We start from the raw sequence: 23,034 nt of genomic DNA, 5'->3' as shown, positions 1-23,034 counted from the left end.
GCAGTAAAGGGCATTTACCTTGCACACGGCTGACCTAGGACAGACCGTGGTTCGATCCCTTGGAGTCCTATATGGTCCCAGGCCAGGAGTAACCCTTAAGTATCACCAGGTGCGGGCCCCCCCTCAAAAAAAAGATTCAGGGCTTGGGGCTATATGAATACAGAATTTGAGCCAGCGATGTGGCCCAGTGTTGGAAATATAGGCGGGTTTCAGACCCCGCATTGTTCCACATGTACTGTGATGCCCTGCACTGCTATTGGGATCCCCAGCAACACTACAGTGTGGGTCCCTGGACATCCAACAAAAAGAATGGAGGGAAGGGGAAAGAAGAAAAAAGAACAAGTCTTTGAAGGGATCTGGGCATCTAGAATTCAGTTGAATGGGCCAGAGTAATAATAACACAGTGGGTCGGGCATTTTTGCCTTGCACGTAGCGACCAGGGTTTAAATCCTGGCATCCCATATGGTCCCCTGAGCACCACTAGGAATGACCCCTGAGCACTGCTATTTGAGCATCCCCCCATAAAACAAAACAAAATAAAAACAGATTAAGTTGATAGAGTCATGGCCCTGCAGCAAAGACCCTATTCTTGCTTGCAGATCACCTAGATTGGATCCCCAGCTCTACTTGTGGTCTCCCCACACCCAACACCATTAGGAATGATCCCTGAGTATAGTTCAGTGCTTCTCAATTATTTTCTGTCATGCCCTCCTAGGAAGAAGAAAATATTTTCAAGCCCCCCACGAGACTGTAAATAGTATCTTTATTTTAAAAAATTTAACCTGCAAAACAAAAATATATGAAATAATTTGTTTTTTTGTTTTTTGTTTTTGTTTTTTGTTTTTGTTTTTGGGCCACACCCGGCGATGCTCAGGGGTTACTCCTGGCTGTCTGCTCAGAAATAGCTCCTGGCAGGCACGGGGGACCATATGGGACGCCGGGATTCGAACCAACCACCTTAAGTCCTGGATCAGCTGCTTGCAAGGCAAACACCGCTGTGCTATCTCTCCGGGCCCTATATGAAATAATTTGAGCTGATTTTTTGAATCAGAGGTGATGTCCGGATGAATGGCTACAATGAGCACGTTTTGCAAGTCATAGCTTTTCGTAGAGGGGTTTGAAGAAGTACACAGCAACTCTCAGATCGAGACATACAGAGACATAAACACGGGGCTTAGCTTGTTGTGACAGTGTTTGTGCCGAGGTCAAACGCGTCCCCCTTTACGGAGCCTCGAGCTCCCCCCTCCCCCGGAGGGCGCACTCTACTATTTGAGCAGCACTGGTATAGTTGGATGTCACCATCAAAATCAAACCCCACACACACAATTGAAAACACAGCCAGCCCTACCAAGCCAAGTCTCTTCCTGTAATTATCCCTCCCCATGCTCACACAGTTGTGTCATTCACACATACTGAGTTGTGGTGTGTTGGAGATCACATACCTGTGATCACTGGGGAATCACGCAGGGCTGTGCTGTGGGGGTCGCACTCTGCCTGTGGGCTGCTGTTGAGACAACCTTGTAGTTCATGCCTGGATGGCTGGCTGTGTTCTACCACCTGAATCAGCCCCTGGCTTTTCCTTAGGAGATTTTATCTTTTGGGGGGTTGGAAAGCACACTCAGATGTTTAGGAAAATCATGGGGTGCTCAATATGGAATTTGGTGTGAAAGAATCCCTCAGTTTAATACTTATGTTTGAACCAAGTCATGGGTCTTGTTAGAAATATTCTTACGCCCCCATATATCTGATAGCACCACGTGGCTTTATTTCTTGTTTGCTTAGGCACACTAAAATGGGAAAATACTATACATACCAACAGGTTCTTATCTAATAAAGATGGGAACACACAAATCTTGTAGTGCAATGAGACCTTACACCCTGAACATTGACATAAAGACCAGGCACAGGCCTCAGAATAGGCATTCTCCATTCACCCCTTGATCTACAGAAGACATTTACAAAACATCCAAGGTTGTATATAACATCACCTGGTGGCATTCCTGTACCAGGGAAGACCCTACAGCTGCCCTGACATCTATCTACTCAAAAGAAACACCCCTTAACACTGAGAAGACAACAAGAACAATGACCTGCTTACTGGACAGGGCTTGCTGTATTGCCCCTTAATTGTGAGGTTTGTCTATAACATCACCTGGAAGCAATCCTCTACCACGGAAGACCCTACCACTGCTCAGACATCGTCCTGCTCAAAAGAGACTTCCCTTAACACTGAGAAGACTTAACAAGAACCTGCTTACAGGAAAGGGCTTCTTGCATTGCTCGGGGGACCATATGGGATGCCGGGATTCGAACCACTGTCCTTCTGCAGGCAAGGCAAACGCCTTACCTCTATGCTATCTCTCCAGCGCCACCATAAATGTTTTATTAATATTTCTCTCCCCATTTATGACCTTAGTCCAGGAACCAAGGCTGGTATATCATGAAAATCTCCAGTAGTGGGGCCGGAGAGATAGCATGGAGGTAAGGCGTTTGCCTTTCATGCAGAAGGTCATCGGTTCGAATCCCGGCGTCCCATATGGTCCCCCGTGCCTGCCAGGAGCAATTTCTGAGCATGGAGCCAGGAGTAACCCCTGAGCACTGCCGGGTGTGACCCAAAAACCACAAAAAAAAAAAAAAAAAAAAGAAAAGAAAAGAAAAAGAAAATCTCCAGTAGTAAAGGAAATGCCAGGCTCGGGGGTCCCCGTTACGAAAAACATGAATGCACTCCAGAATAAATTATATAATGAACTTCAGCTTTGGGAAGCGCCTTCTCAGTCGCTGGTAGTAAGAGGTGCTGTCGGGTAGGAGGTGCTCCAAGCTGTCCAGGTTCGCTTCCAGGCCTAGTGTCCCCCTTTGATGCCTAACTGCCACCAGGGCCAACCCTACTTGTGTCTGTCTTGCGGACGCGGTGTGTCACCTGGGCGCGTCCCCAGCAGGGGAGGACATCCCCAGACGTTAATGGCAGAAGCTCATTAAGCAGTTAAATTAAATTCTTTTCAACCTAACTTATCCCATCTTTTGCTTTACAATTCAGCTTTATTGAGGTAGAATGGCCACATGAAAAGGCAGGTTGGTAAAATTTTGACTCACGCATCATGGCATCATGGTGGGGGGGGTGGTTTGTTTCTTCTTCATGCGAAAATTCTGCTCCAGGGGCCGGGCGGTGGCGCTGGAGTTAAGGTGCCTGTCTTGCCTGCGCTAGCCTAGGACGGACCGCGGTTCGATTCCCCGGCGTCCCATATGGTCCCCCAAGAAGCCAGGAGCAACTTCTGAGCGCATAGCCAGAAGTAACCCCTGAGCGTCACAGGGTGTGGCCCAAAAACCAAAAAAAAAAAAATTCTGCTCCAATGAGCAAAGTGGTCTGCGGGCTGGGGCTCGGTAACTGCTCCAGGCCGCCACTAGGTGGCAATTTGAATTTTAAATTCTCAGCATGGGGAAGGGTTAAAACTTCTTTGCTTTGTTTGTTTGTTTGTTTGTTTTTCGGGTTCTCTTTTTTTTTGGTGGGGGGAGTGTTTCCACACCTGGCGGCGCTTAGGGATTACTCCTGGCACTGCGCTCAGAAATCGCTCCTGGAAGGCACCATATGGGATGCCAGGATTGGAACCACCATCTGTCCTGGATCTGCTGTGTGCAATGCAAACGCCCTGCTGCTGTGCTATCTCCCCGGTCCCTTTGTTTGGGATATTTTTGTCTATTTGTTTGTGACACACCCGGCAGTATTTAGCGGTTATGTCTGGCTTTGTTATGTCCTGGCTGTGCTCGGGGGACCAAATGGGATGCCAGGAATTGAACACAATATCCAAAAAAACAAGATCTCAGGGCCCCACTTATAGCTGATGCCCAAACTGTGGTCCCAGGTTGTGGGTGTCTCCAGCACAACATAGCAAGAGTAGTGGGGGGAACCAGCCTGGCGCCAACAAAGAGAGGGAAGAGGTAGGGGACTTTAGAGATTTATTTGCTTATTTTTTAGTTTGGAGGGCCTCACCTGTCTATACTCAGGGCTTACTCCTGGCTCTGTGCGCAGGGATCACTGTTTGTCTGTTTTGTTTTGTTTTGTTTTGTTTTTTGGGGACATACCCAGCAGCCCTCAGGTGTTACTCCTGGCTGTAGGCTCAGAAATCACTCCTGGCAGGCTCGGGGGACCATGTGGGATGCTGGGATTCAAACCACTGTCCTTCTGCATGCAAGGCAAATGCCTTACCTCCATGCTATCTCTCTGGCCCCAGGGATCACTCTTAATGGTGCTCACAGGACTCTATATGGCACTGAGGATTGAACCTGGGCCAGCTGTGTGCAAAACAAGCGCCCTACCCGCTGTGCTATCTCTCCAGCCCCAAAAGAATTTGTTTTCTGGGCCCGGAGAGATAGCACAGCGGAGTTTGCCTTGCAAGCAACAGATCCAGGACCAAAGGTGGTTGGTTCGAATCCCGGTGTTCCATATGGTCCCCCGTGCCTGCCAGGAGCTATTTCTGAGCAGACAGCCAGGAGTAACTCCTGAGCACTGCCAGGTGTGACCCCCCCCAAAAAAAAAAGAATTTGTTTTATTTTTATTTTTAATTTTGGTTTTTGGACTACACCAGGCATACTCAGGGGTTACTGCTGGCTCTGCACTCAAGAATTACTCCTGAGGGCTCAGAGGACCATGTATATAGAATGATGCCAGAGATCAACCCTAGTCAGCTACATGCAGGACAAGCACCCCCTCCCTTTGTTTTGTTTGTTTGTTTGTTTGTTTTGTTTTGGGACCACACCTGGTGACACTCAGGGGTTACTTCTGGCTATGCTCTCAGAAATTGCTCCTGGCTTAGAGGACCATAGGGACGCCAGGGGATCAAACCTAGATCTGTCCTAAGCTAGCGCGCAAGGCAGACGCCTTACACCCTGCGCCACCGCTCCGGCCCCTTTTTTATTTTGCTTTGTTTTTTTTTTCTTTTTGGACCACACTGGGAAGCACTCAGGGGTTACTCCAAATCACTCCTGGCAGGTTCTGGTGATCATATGGGATGCCGGGAATTGAAACCAGGTCTGTCCCAGAGCAGGAGCGTGCAAGGCAAACACCCAACTACTGCTATGACTACGGCCCCCTCTCTCTCTTTACTATTACTCCGGTCCTATCCTTGATCTTTCGTTGTGTTATTACTTTGTAGCACTTCAGATATGCTTATTTGTTTTGGTTTTGGGACTACACTCAGCTGTGCTCAGGAATCTCTCTTGGTGATGCTGGGAGAAAAGGGTTCCCATATCCAGGGCTGGGAGGTGGAAGTTACATAAGCCAACATGAGTAAGGCTTCTTTGTTAACCCTGTGTTACCTCTCCAGCCTCACTTGCGGATAATTTATTGAAATTCTGTTTCCAATTTGCCTGTTGAAACTTTTCCCTTGGAATAAATCATTCTCAAATGGAATTTATTAAGTTGATGGTGGTAGCTTTGTTTTACCAGTAATTCTGTTGTTGCTTGGTTTTTTTTGTTGTTTATTTTTTTGTTTTTGTTTTTTTTTTGTTTGTTTTTGGGCCACACCCGGCGGTGCTCAGGGGTTACTCCTGGCTGTCTGCTCAGAAATAGCTCCTGGCAGGCACGGGGGACCATATGGGACACCGGGATTCGAACCAACCACCTTTGGTCCTGGATCGGCTGCTTGCAAGGCAAACGCCGCTGTGCAATCTCTCCGGGCCCTGTTTTTTTTTGTTGTTGTTGTTTTGTTTTTAATGGGGAGCCTGGGATTGAACCCATAGCCTCACACATGCAAAGCCAGTGATCCACCACAAGGCTACTACACCCCAAACCCCTCTGCCAGTCATTCTGGAGGAGTACTAGATCCTTGTGATTCCACTCACACAAGCTTTTGCCTAAGGACATCTGAATCTTGTGTCCAGTCCTTGCCCAATCCTGGAGATGTGGGGCCTGGAGTGATGGTACAGCTGACCCCGGCTCAATCCTTGGCACCTGAGCCCAGCCAAGAATGACCCCTGAGTGCAAAGTCAGGAGGAACCCCCTGAGTAGTGCCAGGTATGGCTCCAAAACAAAGCAAGCAATTAGATCGTCAGCCTGGAGCCAATGAAGAAGGAGGGCACTTGTCGAGGCTGGCTGAGGGGGCACCACTTTACCAGCTTTCACCTGGGTGCTGAGCTATTGCTCCAGCCTCTCTCCAGCTCCTTTTATTTCCACACTTCCTGCCCTTTCCTTTCTTCCTCTGACCCTCAGGTCCCCCAGGCAGATAGATTCCTCCATTGGAGGTTTTGTCTTGTTTTTTTTGTTTGTTTGTTTGTTTTGTTTTTGTTTTTTGTTTTTTGTTTTTGGGCCACACCCTGTGATGCTCAGCGGTTACTTCTGGCTATGCGCTCAGAAGTTGCTCCTGGCTTCTTGGGGGACCATATGGGACACCGGGGGATCGAACCGCGGTCCGTCCTAGGCTAGTGCAGGCAAGGCAGGCACCTTACCTCCAGCGCCACCGCCCGGCCCCTTGTCTTGTTTTTTTTTTTTTTTTTTTTTTTTTTTTTGGTTTTTGGGCCACACCCAGTGATGCTCAGGGGTTACTCCTGGCTATGCGCTCAGAAGTCGCTCCTGGCTTGGGGGACCATATGGGACACCGGGGGATCGAACCGCGGTCCGTCCAAGGCTAGCGCTGGCAAGGCAGGCACCTTACCTCTAGCGCCACCGCCCGGCCCCCCTTGTCTTGTTTTTATGCTGGGAAGAAAATACAGATCTAGGGGCCGGAGAGATAGCATGGAGGTAAGGCGTTTGCCTTGCATGCAGAAGGATGGTGGTTTGAATCCCAGCATCCCATATGGTCCCCCAAGCCTGCCAGGAGCAATTTCTGAGTGTAGAGCCAGGAGGAACCCCTGAGCACCGCCAGGCATGACCCAAAAACCAAAAACCAAAAAAAAAAAAAAGAAAAGAAAAGAAAATGCAGTCCCTTCATTTGGCTACTGAGTCACTAGAGGCTCCCTCTTTCTGTGTGTCCATGTGCCTCAGATTCACAGCCTGGCTCAGATTCTGGTCATTTCTTTGCTCCTCTAGGATTAGAACCATCCCATCTGGTCCCCCTAATCTGCCAGAATGCACACTAAAGGCCGATTGGGCATTGGCGTGAGAGCACAGAGACACACCACAAATAACTTTTACATCCTCACACACTCCTGATGAGAATTCTGGGCAAGACAAATGCACAGACACATATAATTTAGCCTCTTAATCGATGGTAAATCAGACACAGGAGATTGACCATAGAACAATTATATTACTAGGTGGAATAAAAGTTGGGGAATGTTGTCTTTTTTTTGGGGGGGGTCACACCCGGCAGCACTCAGGGGTTACTCCTGGCTCTATGCTTGGAAATCACTCCTGGCAGGCACAGGGGACCATATGGAATGCCAGGATTCGAACCATCGTCCTTCTGTATGCAAGGCAAATGCCTTACCTCCATGCTATCTCTCCAGCCCAAATGTTGTCTTTCTTTAGGCAGGAGTGATAGCCCAGAGGTAAGGTACTTGCCTTGCTTAAAGCCAACCTGGTTTTGATCCCTAGCATCGTATATGATCCCCTGAGTCCACCAGGACTAATTCCTAAGTGCAGATCCAGGGGTCACGGGGTGTGAGAGTGAGGTAGCTTCCCCAGAAACCATAGTAGAGTGGGTAGTACAGTTGCCTTGCGTGCAGCCAACCCAGGTTCGATCCCTGGTATCCCATATGATCTCCTGAGCACCACCAGGAGTAAATCTTGAGCACTGCCCTATGTAACCCAGAAACTACCCAAAAAAAGTAACCTCTGTCACCCAGGGGCTTGAGAGCAGCCAGGGTTCATACCTCTTCTCTCCTGACCCTGTCCCCGAGACTGGGGGATAATACTCTGTTTTAGATCAAAGGGGAGGAGAGAGAATAGTAGAGATATTAGAGCCTCCAAAATTATTTTTTGTACCTGGGTGCTTAGGAGTTTCTTAGCCCTGTACTCATGAGTTTCTCTTGGCAGTGCTTGGGGGACCTTTTGGGATACTGGGGATTGAAATTGGGCCAGCCAGGACATGTAAGACAAGCACCCTCCCCACTGTACTATCACTCTAACACTAATATTTCAATTTTGAATCCACTCCACCTAGGAGGCCGGTCCAGTGTGTGGATAACAAAGGACAGGCATCAGCTTGCAAGACTGGGATGGGACAGTGGTAATTCAGGCTAAATGAAGACTGGATTACTTGGCTACCATTGAAAGGCATACTGCAGATTATAGGGTCTTAAAATTGTGGTCACCGGATCCTTGATAGCTATTATAATGCTAAGATATTAATGGTCTTTTTTGTTCTCTTTTAATTGTTTTGTTTTCCTTTAGAAGTCTTAGTTTGAGGCACACCCTGCGATGCTCAGGGCCATGAGACAGTCAGTCAGTGCCTAGGACTGCATGAGGGACTCCCACATGCAAAGCCTGTACTCCCGCCTGGCCTTTGAACTGTCTTGGGCCCTTTTGAAGTATTACATTTGTGTATCTGTGTGTATCGACTCCTACCCTCCAAAACCAGTTATAGGAGACAAACCACTCTTCACTTTTTTCTCTTTTTTCCTTCCTTCCTTTCTTTTTCTTCTTCCTCCTTCCTCCATTCTTTTCTTCTCCCACTCTTTCTTTCTTTCTTTCTTTCTTTCTTTCTTTCTTTCTTTCTTTCTTTCTTTCTTTCTTTCTTTCCTTTCTTTCCTTTCTTTCTTTCTTTCTTTCTTTCTTTCTTTCTTTCTTTCTTTCTTTCTTTCTCTCTCTCTCTCTTTCTCCCTCCCTCCCTCCCTCCCTCCCTTCCTCCCTTCCCTCCTTCCCTACCTCTCTCCCACCTCTCTCCCTCCCTCCCTTCCTTCTTTCCTTCTTTCCTTCTTTCCTTCCTTCCTTCTTTCCTTCCTTCCTTCCTTCCTTCCTTCCTTCCTTCCTTCCTTCCTTCCTTCCTTCCTTCCTTCCTTCCTTCCTTCCTTCCTTCCTTTTGCCACACTTGAGTATGCTCAGTGCTTACTCTTGGTGGGCCTGGGGAATCATATGTGGTGCCAGGGATTATCAGTTGAATCAAAAGTAATCAAAAGTACCCTTTGTACTATCTCTCTGGCCCTATACATGTCTTTTAAAGATGTGTGGTGTGGCAGAGCCTGGCACACATCAAAAAGAAAAAGAACAGGGGTCGGAGAGATAGCACAGCGGTAAGGCATTTGCCTTAGATGCGGAAGGACGGTGGTTCGAATCCCGGCATCCATATGGTCCTCTGAGCCTGCCAGGAGCGATTTCTGAGCGTGAAGCCAGGAGTAACCCCTGAGTGCTGCTGGGTGTAACCCCCCTCCCCCCCCCAAAAAAAGGAAAAAGAACAACCAGAACTCGCATAGAAGCAGGGAGAAAGGTACTCTCATTTACTGCTTGTGGGAATGTCAACTGGTACAGCCTTTTTGGAAAACATTACAGATATTCAAAAATCAAAACAAAAATAAACACTAGAAATTGAGCTCCCATGCAATCCAGAAATACAGCTCCTGAGAATATACCCTAGAGGCCCCAAAACACAACGTAGATAAGGCATCTGTGCTCCTAAGTTCATTGCAACACAGGGAAGAACTGGTGACTGTGAGCAAATGAGTGGATGAAGAAACACTATGGTACGTCTGACCAGGGGAATACTACTACTCAGCCACTAGGAAAAATGAAGTCAGGAAATTCACTTATGGACATACATGGAGAGTATTGTGTTGAGTAAAATGATTCAGAAAAAGAAGGACAAACACAGGATAGCACTTATTTGTGGGATATTAAATAAAAACATAGTAGGTAATAATATCCAAAGACAATAAAGATGATGGCCAAGAGGGCTGGTCCATGGTAGGAAGCTTTCCACAAAGTGGGTGGAAGATGCAGTTAGGGCAGAGAAGGAACCTATCATGACAATGACAGTTGGAAATGATCACTCTGGACAAGAACTGGGTGCTGAAAGAAGATAAAATGATAGGCATGATACCTTTTTCGTTTGTTTGTTTTGTTTTGGGGCCACACCCGGTGACGCTCAGGGGTTTCTCCTGGATATGAGCTCAGAAATCACTCCTGGCTTGGGGGACCATATGGGATGCCGGGGATCAAACTGAAGTTCCTCCTGGGTCACCCGCTTGCAAGGCAAAAGTGCTACCACTGTATTATCACTCCAGCCCCGGCATGATACCTTTTTAGGAACAGCATTGCCAAGCATAGTGTCTAAAGGAGAAAGGAAGAAAAAAAAATTGCTTGCTATAGAGATGGGGTGTGGGAAAGTGGATGCACCTAGGGCTAGGTGTTGGACATTATGTGACAGACTCAATCATGAACAATTTTGTAACTAGATTTCATGGTAATTCAAGTAAATGAATATTTGGTGTGGGACAGTTATAGTACTGCAAGTAGGATGCATGCCTTGCACTGAGCTGACCTAGATTTGATTCCTGGCATTCCATATGGTTCCCCAAGCATGCCAAGAGTGATCCTGAGTGCAGAGTAAGCCCTGAGCAACCGTACATATGGCCCCCCAAACCAAAATCTCTCAATTTTTTCTGGGGAAAGTTTTGGGCCACACTCAATGGCAATCAGGGGTTACTCCTAGCTCTGTGCTCAGAAATCACTCCTGACAGGCTTGGGCGACTATATGGGTTTCTGGGAGTCGAACCTGGGTCCATCCAGGGTCGACTGCATGCAAGGCAAAAGCCCTACTGCTGTGCTATTGCTCCAGCTCCTCTTTTTATTTCTTTTCTTTTTTTTGGTTTTTGGGCCACACTCAGCAGTGCTCAGGGGTTACTCCTGGCTGTCTGCTCTGAAATAGCTCCTGGCAGGCACGGGGGACCATATGGGACACCGGGATTCGAACCAACCACCTTTGGCCCTGGATCGGCTGCTTGCAAGGCAAACACCGCTGTGCTGTCTCTTCAGCCCGCTCCAGCTCCTCTTTTCATCATCTTTGGTATGGGGTCAGGGAGATAATTAAATAGCAGGAGCACATGCTTTGAGCCTGGAGCCAACCCAGAGCGCTGAGGTTGGAGCCGTCCTTAGTCGCTGGCCATTGTGGCCTTGTCAGTCCCTGAGCACTGCCAGAGTAGCCAGGTAATCACCATCACAGCATCTTGGGACCTTGCATTGAATGGCTGACAGAACTGCAGAGAGAGGGCCTCAGCATTGCTTCTTGGGAGCACCCCCAAAGTAGCATTTAAGTTTCTGGGGGAGAGGCCATATGTGGCAATAATTGGGGATAACTCCTGCTAGTGCTCAAGGTTTACTCCTGGCACTATTCTCAACGATCACTCCTGGCAGAAGTAGGGGAACTTTATGGGGTGCTGGCACTAGAACCTGGTTAGTTGTATACAAGGCAAGTGCCCTACTCATGATACTATCTAGCCCCAGCATTTAAGGTATTTTTGTTTTGTTTTGTTTTGTTTTGTTTTGAGGGGCCACACCTGGTGGCACTCAGAGATTACTCCTGGGTCTGCACTCAGAAATTATTCCTGGCAGGCTGGAGGCACCATATGAAATGTCAAGGATTGAACCTGGGTCCGTCCCGGGTTCGCTGCAAGCAAGGCAAACGCCCTACCTCTGTGCTATCTCTCTGGCCCAAGCATTTAAGTTTTAAGCAAAAATTGGATTTGGGATGAAAGCTTGAGGCCATACACCACAATGATCAGAAGCTATTCCTGGCTCTTGTTTAGGGGTCATTTCTGACTATGCGAGGGACCAAATTTGCTGCCAGAGGTTGAATTAGAGTCAGCCACATGCAAGGCAGTTGCCTTATCCTGTTTATCATCTCTCTAGTTCCTAAGCAAGGAGTAGAATTGAGAAAAACTTTTGTTTGTTTGTTTTTGAACCATACTCGGCAGAGTTCAGGGATTACTCCTGGCTCTTCCTCAAAAATCACTCCTGGCAGGCTCAAGGGACCATACGGGATGGCGGGCATCGAACCTGGGTCGGTCCTGTGTTGGCCACGTGCAAGGCAAAGGCCCTGCCACTGTGCTATTGCTCCAGCCCCAGAATTAATCATATAAGTAAAATGTGTCAACACAACCAGTATTTAATCCTACAAAATTATATCTAGACTAGGATTTATTAAGATAGAACAATATGGGGCCTGAGCGGTGGCACAAGCAATAGGCGTCAGTCTTGACCATGCTAGCCTAGGACGGACCATGGTTCAATCCCCCGGCATCCCATATGGTCCCCCAAACCAGGAGCAATCGATTTTTGAGCTTATAGCCAGGAGGAACCCTTGAATATCACAGGTGTGGCCCAAAAACAAAAACAAAAATAAAAAAAGAACAATAGATTTTAATATAGCAGTATGAAATTTGGTGTGTATACTTCATTTCTATGTTGTCAGCTTCAAGAAATTATCGATTGTGGGAATTTTGGTGGAGTATCAAAAAAGTTGATAACCACAAAGTCTAAAATGGCTTTTGTTTGTTTGTTTGTTTGTTATTTGGGAGGTAGGACATTTACCTTGCATGCAGAAGGAATGGTGGTTTGAATCCAGGCATCCCACATGATCCCCCGAGCTTGCCAGGAGTGATTTCTGAGTGTAGAACCAGGAGTAACCCCTGAGCACCACTGGGTGTGACCCAAACAAAACAAACAAACAAACAAACAACAACAAAAAAATGTAATGTTTATGGTTGTCAATTAGTTTTTGTTTTGTGTGTTTGGGGGCTACAACCCCAAAACAGGATTTACTCCAGGCTTGATGCTCTGGGGTGCTGGGCTCAAGTGCCCTAAGTGCTGCATCAATTCTCCAGTTCCATGTTCTCCAGTTCCATATGATGATCACTTGAAGAAAAGAATAGTACTGGCCAGGAATGTGGCTCAGTGGTAGAGTCTGTGTCTGTGAGGTTCTGGGTTTGATGCCCAGATCCCCAGAACTGTAAACCAGAACACACACAACTACAACACAATAAAAGCAGATTAACTGAGCTATAATAAATGCATGCATACAACAAAATTCATTTGGGGGCCTGGAGAGATAGTACAATAAGTTGTACAGCAAGGAAGGAAGGCACTTACTTTGCACTCAGGTTTAATTCCAGCAGAGCAAATGGTCCCGAGGCTCACCAGGGGTGATCCTTGAGCACTTCATTCTTTTTTTTTTTTTTTTTTTTTTGGTTTTTGGGCCACACCCGGTAATGCTCAGGGGTTACTCCTGGCTATGTGCTCAGAAGTTGCTCCTGGCTTGGGGGACCATATGGGATACCGGGGGATCGAACCGAGGTCCGTCCAAGGCTAGCGCAGGCAAGGCAGGCACCTTACCTTTAGCGCCACCGCCTGGCCCCGAGCACTTCATTCTTTTGCATATGCTTCAGTGGTTGTAGTGTAGTCAAATTGTACAACACAATAATTCAGAATATTTTCAATTTAACATGAATTTAGAAATAATTAATAGCATGAAGTTAGAAATAACATGGGACATGCTCTCATTCTTACATATACTGATGTAGATATACACACGTACATTGCATATTTAAGTAATAGGAATATATTTTCTCATGGTGGTTTTTCTTGGGGGTGCAAACCAGGTGGTACTCAGGGATTACTCCTAACTCAGGTCAGAAATCGCTCCTGGCAGGCTGGGGGGGGGGGGAGCAGGGGACTGTATGGAATGCTGAGATCAAACCCAGGTTGGTTGTCCTCGGGTTGGTTTGGTCTTTGGTCTGTATGCAAAGCAAATGCCCTACCCATTGTACTATCCCTCGGCCCCTTTGTGGTTTTAATGGTGAATGCCACATTCAGTAGGGGGACTGAACTCATTTTGGGGGGGGGGGTGTCACACCCGGCAGCACTTAAGGGTTACTACTGGCTCTACTTTCAGAAATCCCTCCTGGCAGGTTCAGGGTACCATATGAGATGCTGGGATGGGATTTGAACCACCATCCTTCTTGTATGCAAGGCAAATAAATGCTCTACCTTCATGCTATCTCTCTGGCCCTGAACTCAATTCTAAAACACTTTTACATTTAAGACGAACTTTGATCAATATTTTTGGGGGGAAGGGGGCCATACCCAGCACTACTCAGGGGTTACTCCTGAGGATCGAACCCAGGTCGGTCACGTAAAGAGGTAAGCACCTTACCTGCTGGTATTCTCTGTCTCTCTGCCACCCCCTTTATTTGTTTTGTTTTTGAGCCACACCCGGTGATACTCAGGAGTTACTCCTGGCTGTGCGCTCAGAACTCGCTCCTGGCTTGGGGAACTATATGGGATGCTGGGGATCAAACCCAGGTGTGTCCTGGGCCAGCTGCGTGCAAGGCAAACGCCCTACCGCTTGCTCCACCGCTCTCTGGCCCCTTTAATAGTGTTTTTGTTAAAACAAACAAACAAACAAACCTTCAAACCTCCCCCAATCTCTCTCTTTCTTGGCTCTCCTACAGATGCCCAATCCTTCCCAGGACCATCAGAGACTACCAGGAGCTCCCTGGGGCGAAGCAATGTTTACAAGGTCATGCTGGTGGCTGATGTAACCGCCGCTGTCATCACTAGCGCCAACCTCTCCAGGGAGAATCCGAGCTACAGGCAGGGCGGCGTGGCCACCTTGGCTTCAAACACTCTTATCTCATCGCCCCTCTTCTCGCTGGCCCTGGTGTATCTGGGCGCTCCATGCTCTGTTCTGGGGAACCCCGCTCTGGCCGTTTGCTCACTCTCTTCTGTTTGCTTATTTGCTTTTCGCGTTTCAGTCATTTTGTTTCTAAATGCGATGTGTTTGGGTTACTCCTGGGGTGAAGGTCGCTCTGGAGTTCAGCCCCGGGGAACCTGCACCCCAGTTTGATCCCTTTCATCCCATCTAGTCCCCCCACCCCAGCACTGCCTGGAGGGATCCCTGGATGCCAAGCCCAGGAGTGATCTCTGAGCACCGCTGGGTGTGGCCCCCAAACAAAATAAACAAACAATAAACTCTCCAAACATAAAAGCAAAACCAGGGGCCAGAGAGATAGCATAGCCGTAAGCGTTTGCCTTGCAGGCGGCCGACCCAAAATGGGCCTGAATTTGATTCCCTGCGTCCCATATGGTCCCCCGAGCCTGCCAGGAGCGATTTCTGAGCGCAGAGCCAGGAGAAACCCCTGAGCGCTGCCGGGTGTGGCCCAAAAAACCAAAACAACAGTAAAAAAAATAATACAAAATCCAAACTTGAGGAGGGGAGGGGAAATTTGGAGGCCACACCCGGCGGTGCTCAGGACTTAATACCGTCTCTGCCCTGACGGGATACCCTATGGGGTGCTAGAGATCAAATCTTGGTATAAGTCAAACGCCCTCCCCGCGGTCCCATCTCTTGGGTCCCTGGAAACTTGTGCCGCGCACTCTTGCCGCTGTCGTGGGGAGCGTGCGGCTGTCCCTGGGGGCGCTCGGCCCTCCGCACCCCCATCCCATCCCGGCCTCGATTACCCCTGGGGGAACTGTCCAAACGGTCGCCACCCTCCTCCTCTGACACCGATCAGTGTCGGGGCTCCCCAAACCCATCGACACGCTGAGCTCAGGCTAGTTAGGTCCGATCGCCAGGCCGAGTCCAGGGAAGTGGGGGGCGGATGAAAAGTTGGAGGAAGGGGGCCGGAGAAATAGCCAGGAGGTAGAGCGTTTGCTTTGCAGGCAGAAGGACAGTGGTTCGAACCCCAGCATCTCATATGGGCCTCCGAACCTGCCAGGGGCGATTTCTGAGCGCTGAGCCAGGAGCAATCCCTGTGCGCTGCCGGGTGTGACCCAAACACAAAAACAACAAAACAAAACAAAACAAAAAGGTCGGGGAGGGCCCCTAGAGGCGCGCACACCTGCGCCGGGCGGTCCCCGAGTCGGGGCACCGCCTTCAAGCCGCGACTCCGCCCCACCGCCTGGGGTTCCTCGGGTCCAGCCGCCGCGCCCCGAGTCTCCAAGACGCGCATCGCTCGTCCCGGCCCCGCGGTCCCGTCATGGCTAGCGAGGAACTGGCGCGCCAGTTGCGGAGGAGACTGCAATGGGAGGTGGAGGAGGAGGAAAAAGAGGAGGAAAGTAGCCCGGTTGGGGTTCCCGAACCCCTAGTGCTGCCGGAGCCCCGAGCCCCGGAGCCCCCCTCCAGCGCCGACGACGAGCTGCGAGCGCAGCTGAGCCGCCGGCTGGACATCAACGCCGGGGCGGCGCGGCCTCGGGGGTGTCGGGTCTTCCACCCTTACTCCGAGTTCCCCGACTTCAGCCGCCGCCTCATCAAGGACCTGGAGAGGATGTTCAAATTGTGAGTGGCTGGCACCCCCGGGATGGGATGGGATGGGATGGAAAGAGTGCTGGGTCCAGCCTCACCGTGCGTCCTGCGTTGCGCGCACCAAGGCGTGCTAGTGGGGTTACCGATGGGGCTGGAACACCCGGCTGGAGCTACCCAGAACCAACCCAGAGGTGGCCCCAAGACTGGGAAGCCCTAGTGTGGGGCTCCTGGAGGCCGGCTCCGCCTCCCCTTGGACTGGTTCCCGAGATTTGCTCGGAGCGCAACTTCTAGGAAACTCCCAGGCGGGTGCGCAAGGAGTTCTCCCCTAGGGCACTAATTTTTAGCCACCCAGGTAGCCTCATCAGCCCTGGGGTCCTTTTCCTTTCCCTAAACCTAAGAGAACACTTGTCCGTGGCCTCTGTGCACGTTTTGGGATGCCCGCAGGCAGAGGCTCTGATCCCTGGAGTTTGTAGAATCTTGGCCAAGAAGTTCCCGCGCGCCCTGCATGTATGTAGTCTTGGGGATGGCTTGTGGGTTTTCTTCTCTCTTTCCTGTCCTTGTCCTTGTCCAAACGGGACCCTGTATCTGGTAACCGGTCCACGGGGCTTTGGCCTGGCCTGACTGTCACGCACCAAAGCTTTGAGGATTTGCTGGTTGTTTCCCAACACCACGAGTTTGGGGAGTCACCTCTGAGCGCCCCCTGCTCCGCTGTGGCCCGACAGCGTGGCACCTCTTCTGTCCTGGCTTCCTCCTTTGGAGAGTGGGCACAAAACTAATCCTGTTCTTTATTTTGAATTTTTGGTTTTGGGCCCACACCCCGTGGTGCTCAGGACTGACTCCTGGCTCTGCGCTCAGGGGATGGGGAGACCATATGGGATGCCCGAGACTGAACTGTGTGGGTCGGTCATGTACAGGCCAGCACCCTACCCATTGTACTATCTCTCTGGCCCTCTAATCCTACCTTTTAAGGTCATGATATCGCAGTTGGGCTATTAATATTATATCCAGAATTGGGCCAGTGCCGGAAACGTGCCTGTGGGAGCTGAGGCTGCTAGCCAGGTCACGCTTGGGGCGGTTTAAAAAGCGCTTGGAATGTGCTTGTCCCCTATGAGGAGGTTCTATTTAAAGACACTATGTGGCCCAGCTCCGGCCACTCCTGGTCTGGGCTGTTGTCCAGTCCTGGCCCCTGTCCTTACCGTGGGGCACCAGCCTGCAGCCTTTTAACCTTCTCCACGTCCCTAACACCCCTACTTCCAAACTCTGATTTCCCACCATATTCAGACCTTGGTGGGTCTAGTTTGGCCATCAAGGAAGCTAAATTCTGGCAGCTAAGATGCAACTAGGGGCCCGGAGAGATAGCACAGCGACGTTTGCCTTGCAAGCAGCCGATCCAGGACCTAAGGTGGTTGGTTTGAATCCCGGAGTCCCATATGGTCCCCCGTGCCTGCCAGGAGCTATTTCTGAGCAGACAGCCAGGAGTAACCCCTGAGCACCGCCGGGTGTGGCCCAAAATCCAAAAAAGAAAAAAAAAAAGATGCAACTAGGCAGCTAGAGAGAGATGCTTAGAAACGGAGTTTCTACTTTGCATGCTAGAGCCCTGGCTTTGGTCCCTAGCACTGTCTAGCCCCTTGAGAGCCTCTTGGAGTTACCCCTTCTGCATCAGCACTGAGCCAGAAATAGCCTCTGAGCTCCACCTGGTGTGACCCTATACTTTTCCTGCTTGCCCCTACAAACAGGGCAAGGATAGAAAGCAGCTCCTGGAGGGTGTTTGCCAGAGACCTGGAGCTGTTTAGGGATTTGCTGTTCACAGAGATTCCTTCCTTCCAATTGGATCCAACAAGGTGTTCCAGGACCTTCACTGGAAGGTCCCACTTTGTGACTCAGTGATATGGACATTTAAAAATATTGGTGTTGTTGGGGGCTAGAGAGATAGCATAGAGGTAGGGCGTTTGCCTTGCATGCATAAGGATGGTGGTTCGAATCCTGACATCCCATATGGTCCCCCGAGCCTGCCAGGAGCTATTTCTGAGCATAGAGCCACGAGTAACCCCTGAACGCTGCCGGGTGTGGCCCAAAATCAAAAACAGAAAACAAAATATTGGCGTTGTTTCTTTTCTGCAGAAACACCCATGAAAGCATGAAAAGACGTATGTGCATATAAATGTGCGTGTTGGTGCTGCTTTTCTAGGGCTCTTGGGTGTGTTCCAGTCCTCCACACTGGCCTGTCTACCACTTTCAATCATCAATGTCCTGAACAAAATCGGATTCATGAGATCATGAAACTAAAAGCCATTTGGGATTAGGAATGACTGGATCTAGGCACTCAGATCATCTAGTTTCTTCCTCACATTCTTTAGCCAACTTCTCCAGTTGTCTCCTGAGAACCTGCTTATTTCTGTAGGTTTCCCAGCAGCTCCAGGGAGAAAGAGTAAGCACAGCACTGGCTCTATTTTCTTCTTGCTCCTGTGCCTATTCTTTCTTGGTGGAACTTTTATTGTATTTTATTTGGTGGGGATTATATGGCAGCATATGGAATGCTGGGGATTGATCTGGGGATTGCATGGAAAAATACATGCATTGCTCTACCCATTGTACAATCTATCTCTCTTGGAACTTTTAGTTTTGTTTTTGGGCTACACCCAGCAGCGATCGGAGGTTACTCCTGGCTCTGCATTTAGAAATGGCTTCTGGCAGGCTCTGGAAACCATATGGATGCTGGGGATCAAACCTGCAAGACAAACTCCCTGCCACTGTGCTATGGCTCCAGCCCTTTGATTATTTGATTTTGGTTTTGGAATTTGTTTTTTTTTTTTTTGGGGGGGGGTGGGATCACACCTGACAGTGCTTAGGGTTATTCCTGGCCCTATCAGAAATCGCTCCTGGCAGGCTGGGGGGATCATATGGGATGCCAGGATTCGAACCACCGTCCTTCTACATGAAAGACAAACACCTTACCTCCATACTATCTCCCCGGCTCCGATCGCGGAATTTTTCTATTGCTTTTTTACTGACTCCCAACCAGTTGTTATGGCTAGTAGGATTGGTTGTTCTCATTGTGCCGTGTACAGAGCCCCTAGTTCCCATGGGCTCAGCAGGGGAGACTAGTGTCCAATGGAAGATCCATTGGCATTGAACACAGATCCACTGGCAAATCAGGGCTTGTGAATGAGATTGAAGAGTCCAAGCCTGTGGATCCACCCTTGCTATGGAGCTCTGGCTGCTGCTATTTCTCCTCTAGCATAGTGTGACCTGAGGAGGGACTGGCTGACTTCTAGCAGAGAGTGAGCCTGAGGGAAACAAACTTTGTTCCTGATGTCCTAATGGCTGAAGACACTTGCATGGTGGGAGAACTCCCAAGTCGTTGGAGACATGATCATCTCTCTGAGACCAGTGAAATGGTGAGACTTTGGGCTCTTTTTCACAGCTAAAGCTGTAAAGACTGCAGGAGATACTGACTCAAACCACTTCATACTGACTGCGCTCAGAAATCACTCCTGGCAGTCTCAGGTGATGCCGGGATTTGAACCACTGTTCATCCTGAATCGGTTGCATGCAAGGCAAAGGCCCTACCACTGTGCTATCTCTCCGGGCCCATAAAATTTTTTTTAACTTGAAATAAACACGATGGCATATAGTGACAGTGAATTAGGGCCATTCCCACCACCAGTGTTGACCTCCCTTCATCAGAGTTCCCAGCATGCATCCTATACCTCCAACCTTAGCCCTCTGCACTACCAGTGTAACAGGTCCATTTTGTAATAATTTCCTTTTTATTGCTGTGGCACCATTTATGTCACAGTGGGCTTCCATTGTATCTAAGGATTTGCTGAGCTGGTAGTTGCTTTTGAGCCTTCTGTGTTACTGTTTTCACTCGACCAGTTTCTGCAAGACTTTCCCATTGCATTTGCTGTGCTCCTGCTGGTCTGTTGTTACCATGAAATCGGGGATTATTCCTGACTTGGTGCTTAGGCACTATATCTGGTGAAGCTCTGAGGACTTTCTGTAGTGATGGGGATTGAACTGGGATTGTTCTCATTCCAGTACAATCTCTCTAGCCACTCCTGTGTGTGTTTTTATCTGTCAGATGGAGCAAATAGCGCGTCTCCTGAACTTCTAGGTGATGAAAGGGTGACGTTGTCATAGACAGAGAAGAAGGGCCATCCGCCCCTCTCAAGGGCCACTGTTTGACCTACACTCGTCCTCCCCCTGAGTCTCACTCTTAGGGACCTATTTGCCCTCCCCAAGAGGCAGCTGGAATACTGGCTTTCACAAGGTTCAGGGGTCCCTGTCTGCCATTTGGACACTTATAGAGTGGCTCTGGTTCCAGTTGGATACCTGTGTCCAGCATATGGCAGGGTCTTTAATCTCGGTCCCACCACTATTTGACGGAGCCTGAAAGTGCTGTGGTCACTGGGTGGAACAGCAGGGCCATCCCCTGAGCTATCCTTGCTCCCCTGTGGGCCCAGCTGGCTCTGGAACTTTCTTTGGGCCCCATGAGTCCAGAAAGCTGCTTTTTTTTTGGGGGGGGGGGGGTGGTCACACCCGGCAGCACTCAGGGGTCACTCCAGGATCTATGCTCAGAAATCGATCTTGGCAGGCTCGGGGGACCATATGGTATGCCGGGATTCAAACCACCATCCTTCTGCATACAAGGCAAAGCTTTACCTCCGTGCTATCTTTCCGGCCCCTTGAGGACTGATCTTTAAGCATAGAGCCAGGAGTCAGCCCTGAGTACCGCCAGCTGTGACCCCAAGCCCTCCCCTAAAAAGGAAAAATAATAGAAAACATTTTAAGCTAACTGCTGAAGGTCAAACTAGGAAAAAATTAACCAAGCCCAAAGGACTGTGAAGTCATGAAAAAAGGAGGCTGGATTTGAGCAGTGTAATAGACTGTCTTTGTTTTTCTGCAGTTACAAAGTCTTCATGATTGAGTTTCAGTCATACAACGTTCCAACAGCCATTTCTTCACCAGTGCCCAGTGCACATATCCCCATATCCTGCCACCAATGTCCCCAGTTTCCTTCCTGTCCTCCCCCTACCTGCCTTTATGGCAGGCTTTTTTCTTCTCTCTCTCTCTCTCTCTCTCTCTCTCTCTCTCTCTCTCTCTCTCTCTCTCTCTCTCTCTCTCCCTCCCCTTTTAGACACTGGTTTACAATATTGTAAAACCCCAGTTTTTTGTTTGTTTGTTTGTTTTGGTATTGTTTTTGGGCCACACCCATCGGCACTCAGGGTTTACTCCTGGCTCTACACTCAGAAATCACTCCTGGTAGGCTCAGAAGACCAAACGGGATGCCAGGGATTGGAAGATTTAATTCAGGTCAGCCGTGTGCAAGGCAACTGCCCTACTGATGTGCTACTGCTCCAGACCCAGCACCTAGTTCTTGTCCAGAGTGATCATTTTCTTTTCTTTTTTCTTTTTTTTTTTTTTTTGGTTTTTGTGCCACACCCAGTGACACTCAGGGGTTACTCCTGGCTATGCACTCAGAAGTCGTTCCTTGCTTGGGGGACCATATGGGACGCTGGGGGATCGAACTGCGGTCTGTCCTAGGCTAGTGCTGGCAAGGCAGACACCTTACCTCGAGCGCCACCATGCCGTCCCCGATCATTTTCAACTATTACTGTCATAGTGGTCCCTTCTCTGTCCTAATGATACTCCCCACCCCCACTTTGTGGCACGCTTCCTCCCATACACAGTCTTCCTGGCCCTCAATAGACCTTTTTTTTTTTTTTGCTTTGCCTTTTGGGCCACACCCAGTGACACTCAGGGGTTACTTCTGGCTGTACACTCAGAAATCGCTCCTGGCTTGGGAGACCATATGGGGTGCCAGGGGATTGAACCTAGATCCTTCCTAGGTTAGTGTGTGCAAGGCAAACACCCTACTGCTGGTGCCACCGCTCCAGCCCCTCAATAAACCTTTTTAGGAGAGTATTTGTTCCAGGACACATCATTTCTTTAGTACATTTTTCTGATATATTTTTTACAGATTTAGATCTCAAACTAAGAACAATTCACTTTTTCAAATCAAATTATAAAAACCAATAGGATCACACAAGTATGTCACTTTCTCAGAGGAAATGACTTTACTACCAGCTGTAATCTGGGTCCACAAAGAAGGACACAGCTGCTTGGAAGTGCATACATATTGGCTGATTAACAAGGAGCTGTCTCTGCTGCGGGTGACTCCAGGATCATTCACATCAATTAGGAATTGTATGTCACATGCCAGTCTAAAGTGTCTGTAGTCTTGAAACCAGTGCTTCTGTTTCTTTGGTTCCTGCCATCCCTACTATTCTATTTCTCATTGGAAGGATCTCAGGAGAGATTTTTAATTGTTTCTGGAATTCCTAGTCCTCTCCTATAAATCTTTGGCAAATACCTCTTGGAAATTTGCAGGAAAATGAGGATGGTATGTGATGTTGGGGGGCTTTGCTCAGAAATATCCACTTGATCCACAAGGCTATTATAGTCCATTCCTTCATCTATATATTTGTGAAGGATTGAGCCATTCCTGATGGTTCTGGCTCTGTGCTCAGGGATCACTCCTGGCAGAGCTCAGGACCATATGGAGTGCTTGATGATCAAACCCAGGTTGGCCACATGCAAAGCAAATACCCTACCCATTGTGCTATCTCCATGGATCCCTTCACTTTTTTCAAAATTTTTTTTTTTTTTTTTGGTTTTTGGGCCACACCCGTTTGACGCTCAGGGGTTACTCCTGGCTATGTGCTCAGAAATCGCCCCTGGCTTGGGGGGACCATATGGGACGCCGGGGGATCGAACCGAGGTCCGTTCCTTGGTAGAGCTTACAAGGCAGACACCTTATCTCTAGCGCCACCTTCCCGGCCCCCACTTTTTTCAAAATTTAAAT

At 49.0% G+C, this 23,034-nt stretch overlaps 1 protein-coding gene across 1 annotated transcript in view; it reads left to right on the top strand.

Moving 5' to 3' along the window:
• The first annotated feature begins 15,900 nt into the window (after positions 1–15,900).
• EFHD1 (EF-hand domain family member D1) overlaps positions 15,901–23,034 on the top strand; it is a 56,552-nt gene continuing 49,418 nt past the window's right edge. Inside the window, exon 1 of the mRNA XM_049769337.1 lies at positions 15,901–16,200. Within this exon, the coding sequence (XP_049625294.1) occupies positions 15,901–16,200 (300 nt within the window). The remainder of the gene's footprint in view (positions 16,201–23,034) is intronic.

The sequence above is a fragment of the Suncus etruscus genome, chromosome 2, assembly GCF_024139225.1.
Source record: "Suncus etruscus isolate mSunEtr1 chromosome 2, mSunEtr1.pri.cur, whole genome shotgun sequence".
NCBI lineage: Eukaryota > Metazoa > Chordata > Mammalia > Eulipotyphla > Soricidae > Suncus > Suncus etruscus.
This window is presented reverse-complemented; position numbering and strand designations above follow the sequence as displayed.